Source organism: Opisthorchis viverrini (genome assembly GCF_000715545.1).
Source record: "Opisthorchis viverrini unplaced genomic scaffold opera_v5_58, whole genome shotgun sequence".
In the NCBI taxonomy this organism is placed as follows: Eukaryota; Metazoa; Platyhelminthes; class Trematoda; order Opisthorchiida; family Opisthorchiidae; genus Opisthorchis; species Opisthorchis viverrini.
Window position 1 is genome coordinate 1357370 of NW_008751716.1, and position 25236 is coordinate 1382605.

At 43.6% G+C, this 25236-nt stretch overlaps 2 protein-coding genes across 2 annotated transcripts in view; both read right to left on the reverse strand.

Annotated features, from left to right (window-relative positions):
- T265_03933 (hypothetical protein) overlaps nt 1–12794 on the reverse strand; it is a gene marked incomplete at both ends in the record, with an annotated part of 16209 nt that extends 3415 nt beyond the window's left edge. The window contains one exon of the mRNA XM_009168534.1: nt 12631–12794. Within this exon, the coding sequence (XP_009166798.1) occupies nt 12631–12794 (164 nt within the window). The remainder of the gene's footprint in view (nt 1–12630) is intronic.
- A 224-nt stretch (nt 12795–13018) lies between these two features.
- T265_03935 (hypothetical protein) lies at nt 13019–19185 on the reverse strand (the record flags this gene model as incomplete). Its single annotated transcript, XM_009168536.1, has 2 exons — nt 13019–14745; nt 18921–19185. The coding sequence occupies 2 exons, from the start codon at nt 19183–19185 to the stop codon at nt 13688–13690; spliced, it is 1323 nt and encodes a 440-aa protein (XP_009166800.1).
- Between the last annotated feature and the right edge of the window lie 6051 nt (nt 19186–25236).

A 25236-nucleotide genomic window follows, 5' to 3' on the forward strand; every position in this document is an offset into this window, starting at 1 on the left:
GCTGCCAACCGACGGACCAAGATAAACTTTAGCATATGTAGTGGATGACGTCCTTCACAGTTCCAGTCGCTTTTCAGCCACATTGGCTGAATTAATACAAGGATATCCTCCTTGGAGCTGGTGTAATCATTTGTATATATATATATATATTTATATATATAACTAAACGAACTTTATGGTTGTACGGCAGCATCACATCAGTGGCAACACTGATGTTACTGTCCTTGATGATGGTGATCAACTGGGTTTGCTGAGAAAATTTGGGAACACAATCCCTATTTACACGCAACACTGATGTTACTGTCCTTGATGATGGTGATCAACTGGGTTTGCTGAGAAAATTTGGGAACACAATCCGGTCCCTATTTACACATAATTCTAGATTTGTATGTGGTGAGCTTTCCAAAAGCTTTCATATAAGAACTGATGTCCAACAAGGATCTCCACTTTCCCCATCCTTGTTCAGCTTCGTCGTCGATGAAACATTAAGGCGGACGCTGGAAGATCTTCAAAGCTTTGGTATTCCATTGGGAATCCTGTTTATCTGGAGTACACAGTGGACATCATCCTCATCTCTGAAGACGGAGGCGAGGCATGAACTCTTGAATCAACTGACTTCCATTATACCATCTTTCAGCATGAGCCTTGCACATTCAAAGTGCAAAGTCATGCTTCATTACGTGAAGTTTATGCGCATAACCCTTATGATTCAGGGAGAGCCACTGAAGGTTGTGGAGAATAGCTCGGTAATTTTAAGAGCTGTAAGGGAATTGTGTCCGATGAAGTCAGTGCACGAATCTCAGAGATCCCAATCACGTTTGCTAGTTTGCTTCATTTGTGGCATCAAAAAGGCATATTAATGGGTCTCAAGAATCACATGCATAGGCTACAGTAAGGGCCGTTTCGTTGTACGGTTGCGAGACGTAGCCTTTGCCGACAGACGATCTGAGGCGCCTTCAGGTTTTTTGCCACCGACGCCTCAAAAGTGTCTATGATGGCTCAGCCATGTTCTATGCATTCCGTAATAGCGTCTACCTTGACGAGTGTAATTCTCTGCGCCTCCTTCACAATAGCGGAAACTGCAAAGTGGACAACGTATGACTTGGTGGAAGGACGTGAAAGAGGTTGCGAAGAGTTTGGGTGTTAGTCCACCTTCCAGAATGGGGTCCCCATTAGCCCTTGCACGCTTAGTTGGAGGCATTGCAAGTGATGACGGATAATCTCAGTCAGTGGAGTTCGTTCCGTCAGTTTCTTTTCATAATTTTGATTGAAGATGTATGCAGCTCAAAATTTTTGCGATAGACCAGCACCGAATTCCCACCCTCTCCCACGCGTTTCTCTTTCTTTCACCCTGAACCTCTAAATATAATCAGATAAACATTGTGGTTGTACGGCAGCGAAGTACTCGTATCAACACTGATGTTGTTGTCTCTGATGATGGTATTTTTATTCTGAAGGTGCTAACCATTTATCACATTCTACAATAGCATTATTTAGACTATTTAGGGTATTATGTCTCTGGATGGAATTCCAACCGAACAGTACAATGTATTCCGCATACTCTAAACCTTTGCGTTATTTCTAATCGTCGTTTACATTTCTTACACTTCTGTCAGTCTCGAAACAGTGAATCAGGCGTCGCTTCAGGTATATTGCTGAACCCTATCATTTTTATTGTTTGGGCCGCATCCTTTACCTCGATCGAAGACGTGGATGGCGATGAAATCCGTGAGCTTTTGTCTCCTTTTGAGACGCACACGGTCAAACACCGGATTCGTAGCATTTTGGATTTCGGTCCAGTCTCCATTCGGCTGATCGGTTTATTTCACGTTTGTTAGTTGTGTAGACAGTTGCTGCTGATACGCTTATTTCACTACCGCATCTTACAGGCAGTGAATATTCTTAGTCACTGATAAATGAGCTGTAAAATTGGCTCGAATCCAAAGCAACGACAGTCCTGAACACAAGATCGCCAGTCAGTCTGACCGCTTGGTAGGTTACCGTTGAGGAAGCGCCAAGCAAAGCTATCTTCACGTTTGTGCTTGCGATGAATAGACGGTGATCATTGCATAGTTATAGGGTTAGTATCCACCGTCGGTTTTGGGAGCGTCTACGCCAGATCTTCCACTAAGACTCCTCTTTACCATGCCGCAGTTTGCTAGAGGGTATGCAGAGATAACGGATAGGTTTCGCGTTTGGGGTATTTGGCTGAAAAATCGGATGTCTGTGGAGGATTAGCCCAGTTTGAGGCATGAAGCACAGTTGTCTTAGTCATGTGTAACAGGCCAGTCTTAGGCCTCACCTCTCCCACTTTTTTATTTCCAAGTCTCTACTCAAATAAATTGATATGGTTGTGCGAAAGGGAAGGGCCAGTTGTTGCTGTCGACGATGATCATAATGATGTACGGCTGCTTCGTATTAAAATTTCTAGCAGTACTAACTCCCGCAAATCTTTATCTCGTTGGCCTCCTTTGGCCTTCCTGATTTTCTTTAACCTCGAGGACTCTTTACAACCCTCAGTGCCACATCAAGGTTACAGCTATTGGTCGCGATTTAAACGATATGGGTAACCAAAGTAATCCTAAACGGACGTCTTTTGCACCATGTTGTTTTGGCCGATTGTTCTCTCTTACGGCGTGTTCTCCTCTAGGAAGACTCAATTGGAGAATATTTATACCAAACAGACAGTTCCCGGTTCTCTGTTTTCTCCTTAAAAACTCACTGTAAAAGTTTCCGAGCACCAAATATGTTCTTTTTCCCAACTGGACACCTTTGCACTCCTTACTTAGCTGGTACGCTCAGCGACAGACTTTAGTTAACCTAAATTGTGTTACTGAATTTTACGCTCATGGAGTACCACTGCTCAAAGTTTCTCTCATACTCTATTTCTCTCAACAGCTCTGTGTAGATGGAATTGATCCGGCGAGCCGTAGCATCTTGGATACCACCATCCAAAAGCTACGCAAGCAGAATTGGTCAGAAGTTTGGAGTCAAGGTTGTCCCGACATGGAGATAATTTTAACCTAACCCGCTACTCAACCGCAATTCCGTGGAACCCGTGTGATTTGTACCTATTATTGGAGAGTATACTTCCCCCAACCCCCTCTTTTGATGCTATTTTGACATTTCCTCTGACGCCGAACTTCTCTCCATTGTGCCGGTTTATTGCTATCGTTCCTAATCCCGTCGTTTCACGTGCTGGCTTACGGTGTTCTGTTATGAATCTTTTCGGGGGCGATTTACTAATCATTGTGAAGGGGACAGCACGAGAATATCCATGCCTACCGTTACTCAACAATGGTACCAACCCGGCCTGTTTTTCTCTAAAGGGCGACTTGACTCTTCTTAAGTAACGCGTTCCTATATGGAGGGCAAATTCATTACAGATGACAAAGTCTGTTTTGGGTTTCGAACTGTTACGGCGTAATCACTTAACAAGTATGCTTTCATGCACCTCGAGTACGCCTTCGTGCACCTCTGTGCGACTACTGTGATCGCGCCACCAAATACATGGGTTTGTTTCTGCTAGTATAAGGTAGCCAGAATTTTCCCTGGATAATCAGCTAGTGTTCATATGCTCGGGACTTTCCAACTCGTGATTTTAGATGCGTACTTTCCTAAGGCGTCAAGTGTTTTCCCAAATAACTCTAATTGGGTCTCATAAACTAAGCAAATGATCATGTTTTTTTAACGTTGGACCTGAAACACGAGTTTTGTTTTGTGATGTGGTCCGTCTTTTAGGACAAGATCGCTGTGACTGCCACCCATACACTTGACAGGATATATTGCAAGAAATGGTGCTTTTGGAGGCACCTCAGTATGATCCCTCAGATTCAACTGCTAGGTTAGGGAGCGCGACCAAAACTTGGGTCTTCAATGCGACTATCCGTGGGAGGTCACCTGCATTGTCCCAGATTGTGTTGGACCTGATGGTCCGTGTTTCTTCTCATATTGATGCGCGCTGAAGTTTTACTAGCACTAAACTTGTTTGCTGCTTGCAATTGGGTGCGATCCCACTTGGATTTAATTGTATGGAGACGTGGTTCCTTTGAGTCACATCGACTGTTCGGTAGGTGTCTAACGTGACTTGGGGGCGCTCGCTCGTCTTGCTCGTGGTACTCAGTAATCACCGAAGAAGTTAAATAATAACACTGCATACCTTAAATCGGACAGAACTGCGCTACTTTGTCCACACTTCGAACGTACTGGGACAGTGGTACTGTCTTACGACGCTGTCAGCTTTTGATGCGTAGGACAGACATACGCAAATATGATTGGCGCTGATCAGCAGCTTCTAGTGCATGAAACAATCTTTCCGGCAGACGTGAAGTACTGCCGTGCACGAGTTCAGATTTATTGATTTATTAAGTGACATTGAAATGGATAACTGCTGCGATCAATCAAGTATACGTTATCTCTCTCATGAAGCCGGTTACCATTCCTTTCATTACACTTTATGGATTCTCTGCTGTGAAGCGCACCACAGATAATTTTCTGCCATGGCGAGAAGCCACAATCTCCTTAGAGGTACATCATAATGTGAGCATTTCCATACTGGGCGATCTCGTTCGTTTTAAAAGAATCATTGCGCACTTGACTGCACACAGCGAATCATCTATTTTGGATCTAGTTATTTTATGAACGGATTTGGAGTTCTACTTTTCTCGGTCAACTTTTAAAATAAGTTGTCGATCTTTAGGATCCTACACACCTATCCCTCTCTAGGCGATTTGTTAGTAAAGTGAAGGAGCAGTTTGAGGTACTCGCCTTTTCCTAGCCGGGATTCTTTTTGTTAATAAAACCATTCGGTAATTGAACTGGCAATACTACTTCAGTCAGGTAACACTCGGTCTAAAGGTGCATTTATGTTGACAAATAGAAATTGTGGTCAATGGCTTTCTTGGTTCCGATCCCATTGTCCCTTTTGAAATGTCTGAAGTTCGGGTCGAAGTTATTTGAACCTACGAAATGAAGGCAAGTTTCCTGCTGTCATTAGAAACAATGAACCTCCGCTGTGGTGCATATGGATGAGGGGGGGAAGACTTATAAAGTCGCCTTGCTGTTCCGTCACTGTGTTTTGTTCAGCTGATTAAACTTTGCGTTTTTACAGAAAATCATATTATCCACTCGCTTGTACAGAGTCTTCACTTATTCGGCCATTTCACTCTTTCGTTGATGCTAAAGTAATTCGCTCAACTTTCTGGATTTCGGCTGTGATGTTCATCCGTCTTGCTGTCCCAAACTCAGTATTTTTTCAAGTTGAGTGCACTCTTCATCCGACTCACTACTGAACGTAACAGGTTCGATTTCGCTCATGAACAATGTTCTTTATGCCAGCTTCATCTTGAAGAATGATCCTAGAGTTTGGGCAGCAAATGAGGCATACGCGTTCCTCATCGATTAATTTGCGTCGTCATTCTCAGTTCACAGAACGCGGTCATTTGGGGGTAGTTCAACTACAATTTTTCGGCACCTAGCTGCTGTTCCATCCGAAGGAAGCACGAGGGTTGATAAACTGTCAGATTGCCCAGGTCTAGACAAGAGCAGTCGAGATGCCGAGTTGGGTTCGAACCACGGACCTTGCGGTCAGTAAATTTGCGCCCTAGTCGTCGAGCTATCTCGGGCTCGATAGCAGTGAATCCCGTAGGATTCTCTACCTGAACCACGGATTAACAACTCTCGCGTATCGACTGGACAACTGTTGATGCGATCAGCCTCCCAGATTTGAACACACTTATTCGTCCCTGTGTTTGGCAGGAGACAGAAATGTTGACTAATGGGTGCCGATGTTCTTCATGAGTTCAGTTCCTTTCTGGATTATGCTACTGTGCTGGAGTGTGGGCACTTTGGGTGTTGTGGTAGATCAGCGCTAGACTCCTCTCCCATTTTCTTTATTGAAATCAAATTATCGGTTGTGTACCAATAGAACAGTGCTCCACGGTGGTGCTGCTTCTATTGATGATGATAATCATCATCATCAAAGACGGTAACATCGATGCTTCACTGCTGTACAGCCATAAGGTTCGTCTAATTATATCCAGAGCGAAAGAGTGGGTGAGGGAGGGGACCTCGTGCTGGTCAATGTCAAGCGTGCTGAGGTGCTTAAACCTCCAAGCGCTCAATCAGACAATCTGGAAAGAAAATGACAGTAGGGACGCTAGACGAGTTTTGTTTTGTGATGTGGTCCGTCTTTTAGGACAAGATCGCTGTGACTGCCACCCATACACTTGACAGGATATATTGCAAGAAATGGTGCTTTTGGAGGCACCTCAGTATGATCCCTCAGATTCAACTGCTAGGTTAGGGAGCGCGACCAAAACTTGGGTCTTCAATGCGACTATCCGTGGGAGGTCACCTGCATTGTCCCAGATTGTGTTGGACCTGATGGTCCGTGTTTCTTCTCATATTGATGCGCGCTGAAGTTTTACTAGCACTAAACTTGTTTGCTGCTTGCAATTGGGTGCGATCCCACTTGGATTTAATTGTATGGAGACGTGGTTCCTTTGAGTCACATCGACTGTTCGGTAGGTGTCTAACGTGACTTGGGGGCGCTCGCTTGTCTTGCTCGTGGTACTCAGTAATCACCGAAGAAGTTAAATAATAACACTGCATACCTTAAATCGGACAGAACTGCGCTACTTTGTCCACACTTCGAACGTACTGGGACAGTGGTACTGTCTTACGACGCTGTCAGCTTTTGATGCGTAGGACAGACATACGCAAATATGATTGGCGCTGATCAGCAGCTTCTAGTGCATGAAACAATCTTTCCGGCAGACGTGAAGTACTGCCGTGCACGAGTTCAGATTTATTGATTTATTAAGTGACATTGAAATGGATAACTGCTGCGATCAATCAAGTATACGTTATCTCTCTCATGAAGCCGGTTACCATTCCTTTCATTACACTTTATGGATTCTCTGCTGTGAAGCGCACCACAGATAATTTTCTGCCATGGCGAGAAGCCACAATCTCCTTAGAGGTACATCATAATGTGAGCATTTCCATACTGGGCGATCTCGTTCGTTTTAAAAGAATCATTGCGCACTTGACTGCACACAGCGAATCATCTATTTTGGATCTAGTTATTTTATGAACGGATTTGGAGTTCTACTTTTCTCGGTCAACTTTTAAAATAAGTTGTCGATCTTTAGGATCCTACACACCTATCCCTCTCTAGGCGATTTGTTAGTAAAGTGAAGGAGCAGTTTGAGGTACTCGCCTTTTCCTAGCCGGGATTCTTTTTGTTAATAAAACCATTCGGTAATTGAACTGGCAATACTACTTCAGTCAGGTAACACTCGGTCTAAAGGTGCATTTATGTTGACAAATAGAAATTGTGGTCAATGGCTTTCTTGGTTCCGATCCCATTGTCCCTTTTGAAATGTCTGAAGTTCGGGTCGAAGTTATTTGAACCTACGAAATGAAGGCAAGTTTCCTGCTGTCATTAGAAACAATGAACCTCCGCTGTGGTGCATATGGATGAGGGGGGGAAGACTTATAAAGTCGCCTTGCTGTTCCGTCACTGTGTTTTGTTCAGCTGATTAAACTTTGCGTTTTTACAGAAAATCATATTATCCACTCGCTTGTACAGAGTCTTCACTTATTCGGCCATTTCACTCTTTCGTTGATGCTAAAGTAATTCGCTCAACTTTCTGGATTTCGGCTGTGATGTTCATCCGTCTTGCTGTCCCAAACTCAGTATTTTTTCAAGTTGAGTGCACTCTTCATCCGACTCACTACTGAACGTAACAGGTTCGATTTCGCTCATGAACAATGTTCTTTATGCCAGCTTCATCTTGAAGAATGATCCTAGAGTTTGGGCAGCAAATGAGGCATACGCGTTCCTCATCGATTAATTTGCGTCGTCATTCTCAGTTCACAGAACGCGGTCATTTGGGGGTAGTTCAACTACAATTTTTCGGCACCTAGCTGCTGTTCCATCCGAAGGAAGCACGAGGGTTGATAAACTGTCAGATTGCCCAGGTCTAGACAAGAGCAGTCGAGATGCCGAGTTGGGTTCGAACCACGGACCTTGCGGTCAGTAAATTTGCGCCCTAGTCGTCGAGCTATCTCGGGCTCGATAGCAGTGAATCCCGTAGGATTCTCTACCTGAACCACGGATTAACAACTCTCGCGTATCGACTGGACAACTGTTGATGCGATCAGCCTCCCAGATTTGAACACACTTATTCGTCCCTGTGTTTGGCAGGAGACAGAAATGTTGACTAATGGGTGCCGATGTTCTTCATGAGTTCAGTTCCTTTCTGGATTATGCTACTGTGCTGGAGTGTGGGCACTTTGGGTGTTGTGGTAGATCAGCGCTAGACTCCTCTCCCATTTTCTTTATTGAAATCAAATTATCGGTTGTGTACCAATAGAACAGTGCTCCACGGTGGTGCTGCTTCTATTGATGATGATAATCATCATCATCAAAGACGGTAACATCGATGCTTCACTGCTGTACAGCCATAAGGTTCGTCTAATTATATCCAGAGCGAAAGAGTGGGTGAGGGAGGGGACCTCGTGCTGGTCAATGTCAAGCGTGCTGAGGTGCTTAAACCTCCAAGCGCTCAATCAGACAATCTGGAAAGAAAATGACAGTAGGGACGCTAGTGGCATCGATTAGCCGCCATTTCTTGCAATGTCTCCAGCCAAGTACAGGCGAGGTGACTCAATTGGTTAGAGCACGAATTTGCTAACCGGAAGGTTCGTGGTTCGCATCCAACCTCTGCCTCTCGACTTCCCTTATCTAGGCTTGGGCAACCTGGCAGCATCCCAGCCCTCGTGCTTTCTTTGGGTGGCATGTCAGCTGGGCGCCTAAAGGGTGCCACAGCTGAGTGATTTATTATTTATCTATTTATTTTGAGTACAGGCGGGGTCACGGGGCCCCATCCTGGAAGGCGTACAACACCCAAACTCCATGATCTCTTTCACGGCCTTCTACCAAGTTATGCGTTTTCCATTTCGTCGTAGTCGCTGATGCTAGATGCTTTCCCCGATCGAAGTACCTAGCGCACAACCAAATACCCCTTTTCTACTCACCTCGTTACTACCACGCTGATGCCATCCGAAACCAGCCACGCTTCTGAGGTATCGGTGGCCAAGTACCTGAAGACGCTTCAGATCACCTGTCCGCAGAGGCCACGTCTCCCAACCATAGCCCTCACCGAAATCTGGTACACGCGATCCTCAAGATCTAGTGATATGTTTTTTTGACGCCACTAGTGACGCAAATTAGCAAAGGTGATCCGAGCCTTTGAGATTCTCGCACTGACTTCCTCAGATACATTTCCGTCGGAGTTAATACAACTGCCGAGGTATGTGAAAAATTTTCCACAACCTCTAATGGTTCTCTTTGAATTGTAAGTGATATGTTTGCCGACTGCGCCTTCTGAAGGATGACTTTTCACTTTGAAGGTGCATGCCAAAAGATTTTTCACACATCCAATGAAATTTTACTTCCTCATAGCTGTTTATTGATCCATGGTGGTGGGCGGAGGAGATTTGGTAATATTCTGTAGAAATTCCATACTATCATGATGGAATGTTTTCAATCAAGTTGCGCAGATCTGCGAACGAGCCAACGACCATCTACTCTACCCGAGGTACTAGCGTTCTCCGCAATAGCAAGCTAATAACACAATTGATCGGCCACTGGTTCAAATACAGCCCGGAAGGCCACGAGTTCGAAACTTTCTGAGTTCCATGAATATGCACAGTTGATGATTCCCAAGAAGAATGAAACAGCTGTACAGTGCTTCTGGACTTTTCAACATAGATTGGCTTTACTGGCAGGATGGAATCCTTATTGGATTTCCTCACATCACCTAGACATAGGGGTATCCAAATTACTGCCAGCGGACCGAACCTGGCGTTTCGCTCTTAGTCAACAAAAAGAATCCGTGAAATGAAATCGAGGAATTCTGATTGGTCAACGACATTACGGGGCACATGTGGTAATTACCAGTAGATGAACAATTACTGTAATACAGCGAGCGATCTGACAGAACAACTATTTGACTGGTCGGTTGGGGGGGAACACAGATTCCCTGCATCGATTGCTGTTTTGTGTCAAGTGGTTTGCCTCACCGAACCAAGGCAGTCCAGTGGTAAGTCGTATAGTACGCCCGCTGTTTTTTTTTGAGTAAGCGGTTGCCATGGTGACGGTGATGGCCTTCGCGTTTTGCATCCTATCGAATTTCAAGTGGACCTGATGCGGATAAGGTACGAACCTGCTGCATCTGACCTGAGTACAATCTGTGTGGGCTTAGTGGTCGGGTAGCAGCAACTACACTACGATCACCTGTCTCAACAAATCTCTCAGCTGCAACACCCTTCCGGTGCGTAGCTGGCATGCTAGTCGAAGAAAGCACGAGAGGTGAGATACTGCCAGGTTGCCTAAGTCTAGGGAGCAGCAGCTGAGATGCCAAGATCGGTATCGAATCACGGACCTCTCTGACCACTGAGCCACCAGCCCCGATTCATCTGTCTGGCCGCTGTGAATGACAGGGGAGGCTTGGAGCATGGCTGAACATCTGAACTGCATTCGAAACGTGTTGGCCAAACATAGGAAAAGTGTGATTGTTGCTTAAACTATTTAACATGAACCGTCAATAGCTAAGGTTATTCTGCCACAATTTTCCCTTTCGATAGCAGGCTTGAACTCTGTTTCGTACGAACATCAACTGGCAAATCAACCAGTGTGGTGTATTCACAAGGACGATCGAGAAGTAACAGTATTGGAAGAACCTAACATGAGTCCGTACACTTGGGCAAGGCGTCCATTAGCTCATTTGAAGCTGATGTTTTGAACTATTGGAACACTAACGTATCATCTGAACCTCACAAACAAATTCTCACTAGAAGATTGCTCCCAGGTTTGTCATAAAGTAAACACCAATGAGGCAGTTGGTTATATTCGATGGATGATTGAGGTAAGTAGCACATAGCTTGCGTCTTCAGTAGGCTGGTTTAGTTCGAAATACAGGCCTTTCTGTCTGGAAACAGTGCGACTAATGGTTGGCACGGTTGGGAAACTTCTAATGGATTTACCTGACTATTGCTGGAGTTAACACGTTTCCATGAAACTTCTGAATATATCGTGGGATCTATGCCAAATGCTATGCTACGAAAGAATCGACACAAACGAAATGGCATCCGGAGGAAGATCTTACCCGAACAGAATTTCATTTCTAGTTGACTTCGGTGGATACCAGTTTGAGGTGGAGAAATTGTACACTATTAGACTACCCCGGAAGGAGTTGGTAAGTTTTATTACTACATAATAGCTGAGTACTCCGTCGCACACCGGGAGGACTATACCGCCCCGAAGTACGGTTTGTGGGGTTACTTCCCTTTCAGATTAAGCTGACTCTCTTGTTAGCCTGTTCGACCTAATTCAGTTGCATTTGCGACCTCTCTTAATGATACTTTATAGGTCTCATACAGACGTTTATTGTAATTTCTCCTTACTTGTTGATCAAATAAGAATGGAAGGCATCTTACGTGAACACAGAGTACCTACAATAAGCTGACGAGGAACAATGTGAATTTATCATCACGAAGTGTGACACAGAGACCTTCTGTGTATTAGAAAATCCAAGAATTGAAGAGAAGTGGACTTCAAGTAGAACATAAGGTTGACGGAAACCCGGAGACTGCGCCTACCTGATGAGCCCCAAGAAGGGCGAAACCGGTCGTGGGCTGTCGATGGATTTTCAGCAACCTTATGAGTAGTACATTACAAATATACAGAAGTGGACTTCAATTAATAGAAGATGTAGCTGGTGTCCTGGAGTGTCTTGTGGATAACACTTTGATTTTAGCAAAATACACTCACTTGAGAACTAAGTCCGTTTTTCGAGAGACTCACCTGGAACCCAGCTGAATCTCTCGTTTATGATGTTTACAGGCAACTGAATATGCTGCACCAGGCCGCCTCATGTTTCAGTCGCTGCGATACATGTATATTTGTAACGCATTACTCATAAGGTCGCTCTCAACGAACTTTCAGCAACCTGACGAGTAATGCATAACAAATGAAGCTATTTGTTTTCTGTGACTGAAACCGCACTAAATGAGAGCTAATCGCACTGATGCTTAGTTGATTGTGGCTGAACCGTTAAGAGAGCAACCACTGGCGTGAATATCACAGGTTCGAAACTCTCTGAGTTTTGTGGGATGCATACTAGTGATTATTCCTAATAAGGATGAAACAGCCGTACAGTGCTTTTCGACTTTTCAGCATAGAATGACTTCACTGACGGGACGAAGTTTCAATTGAAAATTACTAACTCTCATCACAGTACAGTCAAACAGTGAATTTGCTCATCTACATTTCTAACAAAAATGCAACGTAGTATACGGTGCACCTGTCACCCAAAAGCACCATTCAGCAGACGGTGTGATTGCATGTATCCTCATGCACATTGACCATACGCATACGTACGTTAATAGCTTGGCAATTTGATTTGCAAATTAGTCAGTGATACATGACAAAAGAAAGTGGATGATGCATTCTGATCACCCTCAGTCATTGTCTAGCTTTTTTTATTCTAACAAGTTAGAAATACGCTTTAGCTGGCCCTAGTTCACCTGTGTAATGTCAGTTGGTCAAAGTGCAACCACCTGCGCATATTGTGCACAAATCGGTCTTCTTGGGTCTCGTGTGGTAGGCCCAGACCGGAACTTCCGTCAAGCTTATTTTGTGTTTGAACGTCAGACTGACAAAACTTCAATTGAACATAAAATTGATGTTGACGGGTACCAAACTCAAGTTTGTTCGAATCCATCTTTTTGTGATATGCTTCAAGGAAAAAACTGAGGGTGACCTTTCGTGAGCTATCATTGACCATTTGAGTAGTTTGGTATGGAGGAACGTGGTTGGATCTCGTCGATGACGTGCCCAGTGGAATCTGAGGTGGTCTTTGTGCTGCAATACATTGGAGAATATTATAAACTAGGGATTCAATTGGATTGCGACTGATGAAAGCTGGTCACTACCTTATTATTATAATTTATTTTATGTTTGTCGCTATTTTTATTACTCATTATTATTAGTAGTAGTAGCGGTATCTGTGCCATATAGTTGAGATGCGTGTACTGTTCTTTCACAGTCAATCATTTTTCGCTGGTGGTTATCGTGAGCGAATCCCCGGCAGCTTTCTGTATGCTAGTTCCATGAACAATCAAGGCTGCCAAAAGTCCAATATCCCCATCAGTTTCAAAACACTTCATCGAAGAGAGTACAATCTATACAAACGATTGTGATGACGGTATCTTGAAAATTAGACAAATCTGTCAGTTGAAAGTGCTGTTGAATTCGACAATCAAAATCAGCATATAGAAAAATATTTCATAACTGAAAGTCATAGTGCATTCGACGATATGGCGGTGGAGAAGAGGGATATAGCGGTATTATGTCGGATGGAAAATCAAGGCTTTGTCGCTCACTTCAAATGCTGCGCTGTTTGGCGAAGTCGCGATTGCCCTGAGGGCGCTTGTGTTGAGGTATCTAGTGTTTATTTCCATGCAGTAACGCCGGTGCATTTTCGGATATGGAGGTTGAAAGACATGACCAAAGCTTGCAGTTTGCTTGCTCCGCTAGGTTTGCAGTTACTGCTTACGTTTAACATCCCCTAGGTGAAACAGCGGGGATCCAACCACGAGCTCCATTAATGATGTGTTACGTCATAAGTGACAAGTTATTGAGCCAAACAGTCGGTACTTCAGCTGACGGAATAAGGCCGGTTGTGACTGTTTTCACTTTGGAAACGCGTGGTTTCCTTGATCGCCCCGTTTTCTCCCTGGAGTGTACCTTTGCATGGCGGTTCCTTTCGTCAGAACGGGCGAATCGTCGATCACAATACCAACAAGGGTATGGTCGTTCTCCGGTGTGCGTGCGCCGATGTGTCATCAGGTGGTCACTACGAGTAAATCCTTTCTGACAAATATCACACACAAACTGCTTCACATCGCTGTGTGTTCTTTGATGACGTTTCAACTCATCAACTCTTGCAAACCGCTTGATACAATTGGGGAATTCGCAAAGGAACGCCTTCTCTAAAACCTTTGCGCATTTGAGTGACTTTGTACCGGTATTATCTTCCTTTTTGAGCTGTGAGAGCTCACACACATCGAATAGCATGCAATTGTGGATAGACGCATTAGCTTTTCCCGCAAATGTGGATGCCTCGGTAGGATTTCTGTCGCTCGGTGGTGTCGAGCTTATCACCCGCAGTTGATCAAAAGGAGTAGATTCTCTACAGGACGGTTGTTGAACCAAGTAGGATGGAGGATCTGCATTGCAAATGAGTTCTGTTGTGTTGGTGTACAGGGCTGGCGCCGAGCTGTTTGATAGTGGAGAGGAAGCGTATGGTGGGGGCAGGGAAGCACAAGTTTGCAAGGTGCAAACAGAGGTGGAATCGCTACGTAAGTCATTTTGTGTTGGAGGTGTGGTGTAAGTAGGACAGGATGGACTGTACTGTGTGGAACTGGTTATCTGTATATGTCGTGATTGGTGGTGCACCATGCATGGTTTCTGTTCCATATTTTGATAATCAGCCGGATAGCAAAAGGAGATGGGTTGTTGTTGCTGTTGTTGTTGTTGTTGTTGTTGTTGTGGGGTCAAAAGAAGCCCGTCTGTTGTGCCGAAGGTCGTTGTGTATCCCATTTCGGAGCAGGGTTCCGGCTTGCAATAATGGAGGGGCTGACGTGCTTCTGTCGCCATCGATCCGTGTGATTCTGGGAACAAAAAGCACGCGGAGTGGCGGGTTAGTATGTGGACCAAATGAAGGAAGATAAGACTATTTAAACTGTTGGTAGAGTGAGCGTTGGGCATGCCTTTAAGTCCTCAATTTTATTTTCTGAAGTTACGTTCCATGGGTTCCCAAAAACTTACTGAGTTTTTTGCGCCTTGGTTTGTGATGAATCGCTCAGGTTCCTACTTCCTTTTTCTAACTTTTTATATATCTGGTATATACGTTCGTTTCAAAGGCAAATTTCTTCAACAGCACAGTGTAAAACTTCATGTTTGACAGCTTGGCTCCGTTTGAGGGTATGTAAATCATCAACAAAAGCGACGGTTTGAACCAGAAGTGTAAGCAATAGGAAGGGTTTTCCCGAATGAACCTCATGCTCTGCATGAAACCGTATCATTCGGTTGTTCGTGAGTGGTAGTTTCTCCTTCTCCTCTGTTCCGGCTTGTCGGTCCACATTGCTGTGCAGCACATTACATTACATTACATAGGCATTCAGTTGTATGCACGTACTACGCAGTGAAAAGCGCATGTGACTCTGCTGATTGTGCGCGGAAGTCCATTGCTGTGTTTCGATGTGACAGAGCAATCGGGGAACGAACGCTAGCATCCCATTTGGTCGTTCGCAAAACGATGACCTGGCTATTCGAATACCAGCCATCATAGGCAATTCTCAACATACTCAATCATAATAAATTGGTAGGTTTATTTCGGTTTGTTTCCCATAGCGTCACATGTAGAAATGCTTGGAGCTTCAGGTCATGACAGCAGTGACACAAGAGGTATGTATTTTTGCTTATCCCCGACGAACATTATCAATATTTGTTTTAGTTTGGTGGTCTGCAGGTAGCATGGGCCCACAATCTACCTGTAGAGACATTTATCTAACAAGCACCCATTTTCCCATCATTTGCTGCTAGAGACCAGTGTTGGCGTATCTCAAACCCTAAACATACAAAAGCTCAGTTTGATCGAGTCAATACAAAAATCTCCGTTGACTGTACGCAATATGATCGCGATGCATAGGGGGTTCAATAACTGGACAACAGACGTATCCCCAACACGAATCTATCAAATGCAACTGAACAGTATTAAAGACCCGAACAAATGAGATTACGGATGTGTGGTTTAAGATAAACGAATGACCGAAAAGTGCTCAGTCCAAACAAAGCTAAAAACTGAGAACAAACGTCCGTCACAACTGTGACCATCGCCTGGCTAGCCACTCTACCAAGCGATGTGAGTGCTTCCACCTACTCTTACAGTGAACCGACTGGAAATAAAGGACATACTGTGACTGGCTTTCCCGGGACCAATCATATTTAAGGCTAATTACGTCATACGCGAGTACCGATGATTGGTTGCAATAATATGCTGACTACTCACAAGCGGTCGATCAACGGTTGCAGCGAAGCCTCAGTGTAAGCTAATTCGATGAACCAAAATCGATATATCGTAATGATGATATAGGTAAGGATTGATTCCCCACTGAATGTGTGGTGACTGGCTGAAGTCCTGTGGGCAGTTTAGTCAAAATTAATCTGCTGTCTCACCCACAGAACAATAGACTGGGCATTTCAGATCAATTCTGCAATTGTTCGCTATCATACATAGGAATACGGAACAATAATAAAAGCGAGTTTACTTTAAACCATTGTACGTAGGTATTCGTTTCTCGCAAGGTGTTCTATACCCAAGTTTCTGACTAACCTAGCTGTCGAATTAGACAACTTTCAGGTTGTGTAGACCACTCCCTCAACGTCATAGGAAATCAACAGATTGCTGTTTCTCAGGTGATAACCATTCGTTTGCACAAACCTAACCTTTATGTACAAGGCACTTTTCAAATCAAAACTGCTCTAAGTTGAAGCTAAATTGCTCACTTGAAATGCACCGTAGATGACTAATGAAGGCTTCTTTTGTTCACTTCTCTGTTTTGCCACTGGTCTTTTTCATATATTCTGCGAAGAAAAACTCAAGTGGACTACAATTAATAACTGCCCTCCCCTTCCACCGCTCTTTTTAAGCACTCTCCAAAGTACCGCTTCCACACAAACTGTGTTGTGAACGCCCGAGGACCACACACAAAAACAATCCATTTTACCACACTGTTATTCGGACGAATTTTCAGGGACACATTCGAACAGTGTCGAACCAAAAGTGTAGGACCTGCATTGCCTTTCACCTATGGCGAAATGGTTTGTAAATATTACTCATTATCTTTGTGGTATCATTTTGCTTCTAGAAATGTAAGATAGTACCATACATTGCCTACGAGAAAAGCACATTTTAAATTCACTCTGCTCAGATGCACATCCCAGAGTCGTTGCAAAACGACTCATTTACTTGTCGACATAAATATTCACAACTCTACACAACGACGACTGAACCTGGTAGGATAAATTTATTAAATGAATGCGTTTTGGGCTAAAGCTTGAAGGCTGCACATGATAATCCACTGAAGTTGGAGATACCACCCACTAGGATACTTGTTTCCTGTCCGGTCCATTTGACCTTTTAGTTCACCGAAGTTCAGCCTCGTCGATCGTGTGACATTTTCCATTTATTGTTCACTAACGACCTAGTCTTACCCACCTTCGATGAAGGACAGTGTTTGACATTGTTTGATGCGTGGGACGCGACATTGAAATCCCATACAGTCAAATTGGCAACAGGTTGCAGGAATAACTAACCGGCTGCGTTGTGCATGTCTTTACGTTTTCGCTGCGCTAGTCCCAGGGACACAAACTTTACATGCACATGAGACTCAAAAATAGGGACTAGTAAATTAAGTCAAACGCTTGGAAAAGCAACAGTCGTTCTCCGTTCATCGTCGCGGCCCTGCTCCACATGGAATAAGCCTGACGAGCGCATGACCAATAAAATGAGCGCAGTGGTGGGAGTCCTGAAAAACGAGCGACCGGGGTCCGGTAATGATGTGCCCACTGTGCCACGCATGTTAACCCTTTCTGAAACTACGCAAGAGTGTACGGCAAGTTGTGCAGCCGACGAGAACTTTGAGACTGTTCCATTTCCTCCACCCAACCAAGCGTATGTTCACCATTTCCCTATCCCCCATTGTTTTACTTTTGGCTGAAACATCCGGCTTGCGACATTTCAAAACAACTTTCGTTCATCTCGGTGTGAGTAGGCGCAAATTATTTATAGTATCCGCGATTCGTCCCTACTTGCATCCCCATGGTTGTGCTTTGCAGTTCTAGGGGCTCTTCAGGGGAAAGGTTCTTATCCCAACAGTGGCAACTGTTGATCGAAAAGGTTCCAACAGCTCACGAAATGTAGAGATGGTTATGTTCAGGTAGTCTCATCAGCAAAACTCGGCACCTGCCACCCTCAGCCCATGGAATCGTAAATTAGGCTGGAATTTTATCATCTGTTACAAACCCTACACATGTTTTGCTGAAGTCCAAAATATCACGTCGTTTTCACTGTGTCTTGAGTAACTCAATTTCCTGAATAAAATCAGCCTCTAACGTCAAAATTGTTTTATTTGTTTCGTTTTGAAATGACAGCGACAGTCATCTGTTCATTGGATTTATCCTTGCCAGTGTGAAAGTCCATCTTGAAGTCGCTTTCTCTGTTTACCAGGAACTGATCATGAAAAACGATCATAATTTGCCCAGTTCATCTCAGGATGTTCAAGCCTTTAACGTGCTTACTAGGGATCATAATTTCTTGTGCGTCGCATTTGTAAAAGCATGCAAGGTAATGTTAGTGATTTATTGATTTTGTGTACTGCTCATGGATAGTTTTCCCCCTACACGAACTAGTTTGGTCAGGGTAAGCAAGACTTGGAAGATGATAGATATCCTTCAAGAACTCCATGGAAGGGTACATCTTGTGGCGTACCGGACCAATCGACATAAGGATACCTATTCACTCTATGATTTCAGTGGTGAAAATTAGTTACTATCGATTTATATTTAACATATGTTGACTCTTTAATCAATATCCCATTAGTGGTATTTTACTCCAATGCTACATGAATAAGTTTTGATGAGCTTTTGCAAGGATATCCCCAATGAACTATCCAGGCAAGACCGACATCGTTCAAACTTTGGGCAGATTTATATTCACTAGCGAAGAACAAATATTCTAAACGATTCAACTATTCGAAACCACGGTACAGTATGAAACACTCACCGGCAGCACCAGTGTTGACGGAATAGACGAAAACTGTCTCGGTATCTGGATTTTCCAACGGGGTTGGTGTGTCTAAATTTTCCAACTTGGAAAAGTCGCGAAAAGACTCGTCGGGAGCATTGGTTGGCGTGTACCCAGTCGGAATATCGTTGAAAATATTCTTAAGGTCAATGAATCCAAGTGAAAATTTCGGTGTAATCCTTGTCATTTCCTGACTTCGTCCACCGTACCGGGAAGCTGTGAGAAAAGTAATTTTTCTGTTCATCGAGGCTGTTGACTTTATACGGTATGTATCAGCCAATTGGTATCAGCCAATTGTATTAGCACCGCCAACGCCTGCTATTTAAAGTAATAAACTAACGCCAGCCAATCGCTTAAGTCCAACTGTTCACCGAGCGAATCTCACCCCACCAGTCGCACTTGCCAATCGTTACGGCGATACGACCGATGCAACGTGGGTGTACAGCAAGCAGACGTGTAGTTCGCGATGTTTATGCTGTGACTGCTGCGGATGTGATGGGGTTTGGAAACAGCTGGTTTTTTCTTTTGTCGAAATGTATGATATTGATCGACAACGGACTGGTGACTTGGTTTTCACACGCACAGGCCATGCAAGAGCGAGTATCCGTATTTTAAACTTCTTGAACAGAATCGTCACTTATGTGCGCGTGTTCCCAATTAGGACAAGTGACATATAAACAGTCACTGTGATGATGAATCTAGTCCAAATCATTCAAACAGTTAGTCATCAGGGTGGGTGAAAAAAGTCACGCTTTGATGAACAATAAGCTTGAAGTGATAAATCATGCATTGTAGTCTATGACAGGCGTGGCAACTACCCCGCAGGTTCTATGAGTGAGCTTTTGAAAAGGCATGAGGAAGGTCAGTCATTGTCCATCGACAGTGTCTAGAATTCCTTTTAGCTCATACCAGAACAACTAAGGCCAACAATTGCATTGTGCGGGTGGAGTCGCCCGTTAAGCGCACAACCAAAAGCAGTGCATGTAGATGGCTGGAGATTTTTTTAACGTTTCTTATCCGTATCGCTTTGGTTTGAAGAGTTCAGTTGCTGCTCTACAACATTCTGGTTAGATTACATCAATATGTGGGATCACCGGACTCGATATTTGGCCTTTCAGGACAAAAGATACGTGCCTAACACTATCGGGAGCAAGTTTGTTGCTAATGCGACGCCAGTGCTGCCTGGACGTACCTGAATTGTCATATCCCAACAGGCGAATAACTTCATGCTGGTTTGCTCAGCTGCTCGAACAATGGAACGGTAGCTGTCCCTAACGCCATCAGATTGAGAAGCCTCAACTAGCCGACTAACTAGTCAAAGCAAACAGGGCATTCACCGTGTCTTCGAGGTTTCAGATCAGTAGGTCTCGGTATTCACCTTTCACAACGTTCACCCGTTTGTCTAAATCCATCAGGCCGGTGGCCTAGTAGTAGCACGCTCGCCTCCAGGTATCCGGTTTCGAACCCAGGTATGGCGAAGAATATGAACTGGTGATGAGCTCCGGCAAGACAAACTCGAATCCGGTGCTTCGTCTTTTTATTACACTAATCAAAATAATCGAGTCAACACGAGAGAAGGCAGCTGAAGACAGTGAGGCCGATAAAGATTTGTATGAATTTGAGCACATGTCTGCGGAGGAAACATTGGCATACATCCCTTGCAGTAATACTTTCATACATACTGTGCTACACTATACTATGCAGTATTACTTACATACTGTGCTATACTATACTATACTATACTATACTATACTATACTATACTATACTATACTATACTATACTATACTATACTATACTATACTATACTATACTATACTATACTATACTATACTATACTATACTATACTATACTATACTATACTATACTATACTATACTATACTATACTATACTATACTATACTATACTATACTATACTATACTATACTATACTATACTATACTATACTATACTATACTATACTATACTATACTATACTATACTATACTATACTATACTATACTATACTATACTATACTATACTATACTATACTATACTGTGCTATACTATACTATACTTCCCTATGCCATACTTCCCTCGATTCCCCAACCACTAAATAATGTCTTCAAATATCAGGTGACTGGCAGTTGGTTTCGTCGTTCAGGGGATGAAAAAACACCTGACTGATGGGTTCTCCATTCAAGATTCCTGGATTAGTTTGCTGGTTCTCGTACAAACAACGAAGAGACTACAACTTAGATCGCCTAGTTCTCGACAGGCGATTCACATCAATCGGGGTGACATCATCAGTGCATAGTCGTGAAGTGAAGCGGAGCTGTGCGTTTGTAATTGTGCTTTGATCGGTGGTGTGCCTGTGTACGTTATTCTGAAGGGGGTGACCTTCGATTTTTATTGCTTAGTCTGCTGAAAAATCTTATCGGTTGGATTTTTCATTCCTGTTCTGCCTGGCTGACCTTCAGGCGACCCGTGATTTGGAGCTTTCTGATTCGTATTTTACGGTCCATGCCGAACTGGTCTCGCGATTGATCCTGCCTTCTGAGCAATCTGTGTGATACTGGGCACTGCTTGCATTGTTCGTTTGTGTTTGTTACTTTCGCTGCAATTCACTGACCCGTCTGGATTTTGAGATCAGTCCTTCTCAAGCAAGAGCCCCCAAAAGGAGTGGTCACTTACCAAGACACCCCGTATCCAGTATCCCCTACCGTTTTTGGCTGTCGGTCAGGTGACTATTGATTTGTTCATCGAGTTTAACAATCAACTTGCGAAAGTTTCGTCACCACACGAAAAGACTTCATCAATGCGCGGTTGGATGGTGGACCCACTCGATGAATTTTGATTTTTTCCAGGTATCACAAAGAGTGATCTCAACGTTAAGTTTCTCCCCTCTGGTGCTATTTTTAAGTCATATGTCGCATGATACGTGCTTACTTCAACTAATTCTGGTTCTAACAGATGACGCATCGAGAGCTTTGGATGGCGGGATACACATTTTTGAAGATTTTTGGCACAGTCCTTGTACAGGCGACATATTCAATTTATCATTTTACGTTCACAGTCTACATAGGTTACTGTTTTTGGGATGTGAGTAAAGCCCGTACCGCAAAAGAGAATATTAGAAATGTGATCATGAGACAGAGTCAGAACCAAGAGGTAGTCAGTCTGAAATATACTTACAGAGTCCCGGAATTTATTCCAAGAAATTTTTATCGACAAGCTCGGTTGGATTAAACACAGTTAACGTTGCGGACCTCTTTTACTGGGGATTCTCAATGGGGACCCATCTTCTGTCTATACACCACATCCGGCGAAATTCAGATATACCCTTCAGCTCTCAAGACGTCTATGAGTGAGCAGATTCTAAGATCACTCGGATTTCAGTCCACTTTCACAAAATACAGCTGAAGAGTTCACAAACACATGGGTATTCATAGTCCAGTCGATTGCGTTACTGTTTTAGTGAGGATAACGAACGTTCGTTTTTCCACCTGTGTTATCTATGACAACGCCGAGGCGCTTTGATAGTCTGCGTCCTTTTGGGTCAGTGATTCAAGTTGCAGCTGTCCGATTGATTCAGCTAAAACCGATCAACCGAAAATAACTTGCCGGATCGATAACCGGGTGTTCAGTGTTTCCGGAGCCGATGCGGATTAACTGTGATAATTAAGGCAGTAAATTTTATTTTTTCTGTTTTTTACGGTAATTTGAAGTTCGAATGTGAAGCAACCAGTCGTGTTATCAAGGAGCACATATGGTATTCGTAAGCGAGCTTAGCTACCATAAGGTATTTGAGGCCGCTTAGAACGTTTTTTCATTGAAATCTGCTCTTCATTCTCTATTCTGTGTAGTTAATCAACTATCTTGAAGTTGGTAATATTTGGAGCAGAGTAATTTTATTTTAGGAGCGTGGTAAGATTGGTCAAAATTTGTCCAGAGCCCACTAACATCTTTGTTCTGTCTACCTTCAAATTTCATCTATTTGTTCTTATTTGTACTTGAAATTTTCTTCGTGGTGGATGGAGCACCAATCAATATTAAATTGATGTTACCATGGGATCCGAACGAGCCTTGAATGAGTCTCTCATCGACGGTATTCGTGGACCGGATCTCCAGCGTGTGTTTCAGTTGGATAAATAATGTGCCTTGTCCATAATCTGTTTTATGGCGAAACCGGTCATGGGCTGTCGACGAAGATTCCGCAACTTTATTAGTAGTGCACCACAAATATACTTGTTTCGCGATATTTCAAATATCGTAGCGACTGAAACATGAAGCGGCCTGGTGCAGCACATTCATTTGCCTGGAAACATCACAAAATAGAGATTCAGCTGGGTTCCAGGTGAGATGTTGGCAACCTGATTATCTGCTCGGTGCAGTGTAATAGCCATTGCTATGGCGAAACAGTTAGGATATCAGGGCACCACGAAAAACCTCTGCCGAACAACTATTTGGGCATCATATTTTGTGATACGATCAATTCGTTTCGTTAGTTTACAAATTGGAGCTATTAGGCCGGACTGTGGAAAGCATTTATGGAATAGCTGTTCGCTAAAGTTATTCCTACACCCAATCACTTATTTTCACGGATCTAGAGGATTAGCCTCCTTCGTCGCTGCTATGAGGTGATTGTTTTAGTCAATCGACTAATCTTCCGCCGCAGTAGTTGAGTGTTTCGTATATGCGGATGCACAATGGCTCAACTTTTGAGCAACCATCTAGTGGACAGGTAAAATCCGTTTTTGTTGAAGGAAACGAAATGATGAAATGGAATGAGAATGAAGCATCTAGAAAGAGACCGGTTTTAGGACCAGAAGGAGTCACAGAATACGTACTTGAGAGTGACCCTTCGCGAGTGAATTTAGCAATAGTGTCCTAGAAACATCCCGGATTTACTGCCACAATGCGATGACCATATATTTTCTTCCGGGATATGTTCAAGAGTATGATGTAACATACAGTGTGGTATGCGTCACATATGATACTCATAATAACATGTCATATAGTATGTAAAAATACTTGAATATGAGGCTCAAAGTTCGTTCTAGAGATTTTTTCTGATCCTCCACGACTAGGAATCTCCCTCGCAGCCGGATGGCCTTCTGTTTTGCCTTTTCATCGGCATAATTTCGGTGTTGGCAATCTACCTGGTCTATGTTGACAACACCTTGGTACCTCTTTACTCTCTTCGGATTGATAATCCTCGACCTAATCCACACTGAGGTGTTCGTGCGTGATTCATCAACGGCTTGGTGAAAACGGCATGCAAAGATGTTAGCGGAGAAATAATGGCAGTGTCATAAACTCATGGACCACCCAACGTCTTCCCGGTACTTAATCTAAAGTGAATGTATCCATGCTGCGCGCAAAATAGCTAACCCAGGTGTTGATTTGTGAATAAGGAAAAACCCTGAGTAACTGATTCACGTAGAGAATTCTACCCCAATAATATCTGTGCATATTGACAGTGAATTAGTCGCAGGCCTCTCATTAGTAATGTCAGGAATGTCAGATTCTTCAAGATTATCTCAGAATACTCGAAACCTACTGTGACTCTCAAACTCTTGTAAACCCCGATCAGACAGCTTTGATTCAGTACCCTCCTCAATATATGACGCGTGGCCGTTGGACTTTCACACTCTTGCTTGTTCATAGTAAAGCCGTTGTGTTCCTTGTCGACGAATCTTTTTCCAGCACCAAGGCACTGGAGCAGGGCAGGAGTCAGATGTTCACTGTTTTCAGCTTTGATGTGAACCTTGTTGACCTTGGTTTTATTATTTTCACGAAGGTGCCTGATTTGAGCGCGAACACTCATACATGCTGGCCAAGGACAATGAGTGCGAAATCGCTATCGGATTTATTCACTGCACAGTGCTCTCTTCAGGTTCAACCGCGATCGGTTAAACTGTAATGAATCATTCATTACACGAAATTTCGTGCCACCCCATTAAGGTCCGTACGCAACACGAAAGATAAGCGGATGGGTACTGACATCAAGCACTGCAAAATTGTGTTTTGGCTCTCGACCCTACCGCTCATTTTTTATTAAGATAACGTAAACTAGCTCGCGGAACACGCTTGATTAAACTGAATCGATCAGGCATGGGGCAACTCTGAAGCAGCAGTCATTTAACCGGAGATCCGCCTCTGAATGACGAGTAAATCATTTTTCGCTAAGCTCGTCTTGGTGGAACAAAGGGGACAACTCACCATCGGTCAGGACTGGCTTGACAAGACTCGATGAAACCACGTCAGACATGGATCAGCTGTTAATCAAGCTGTGGATACCAAGTGTACTA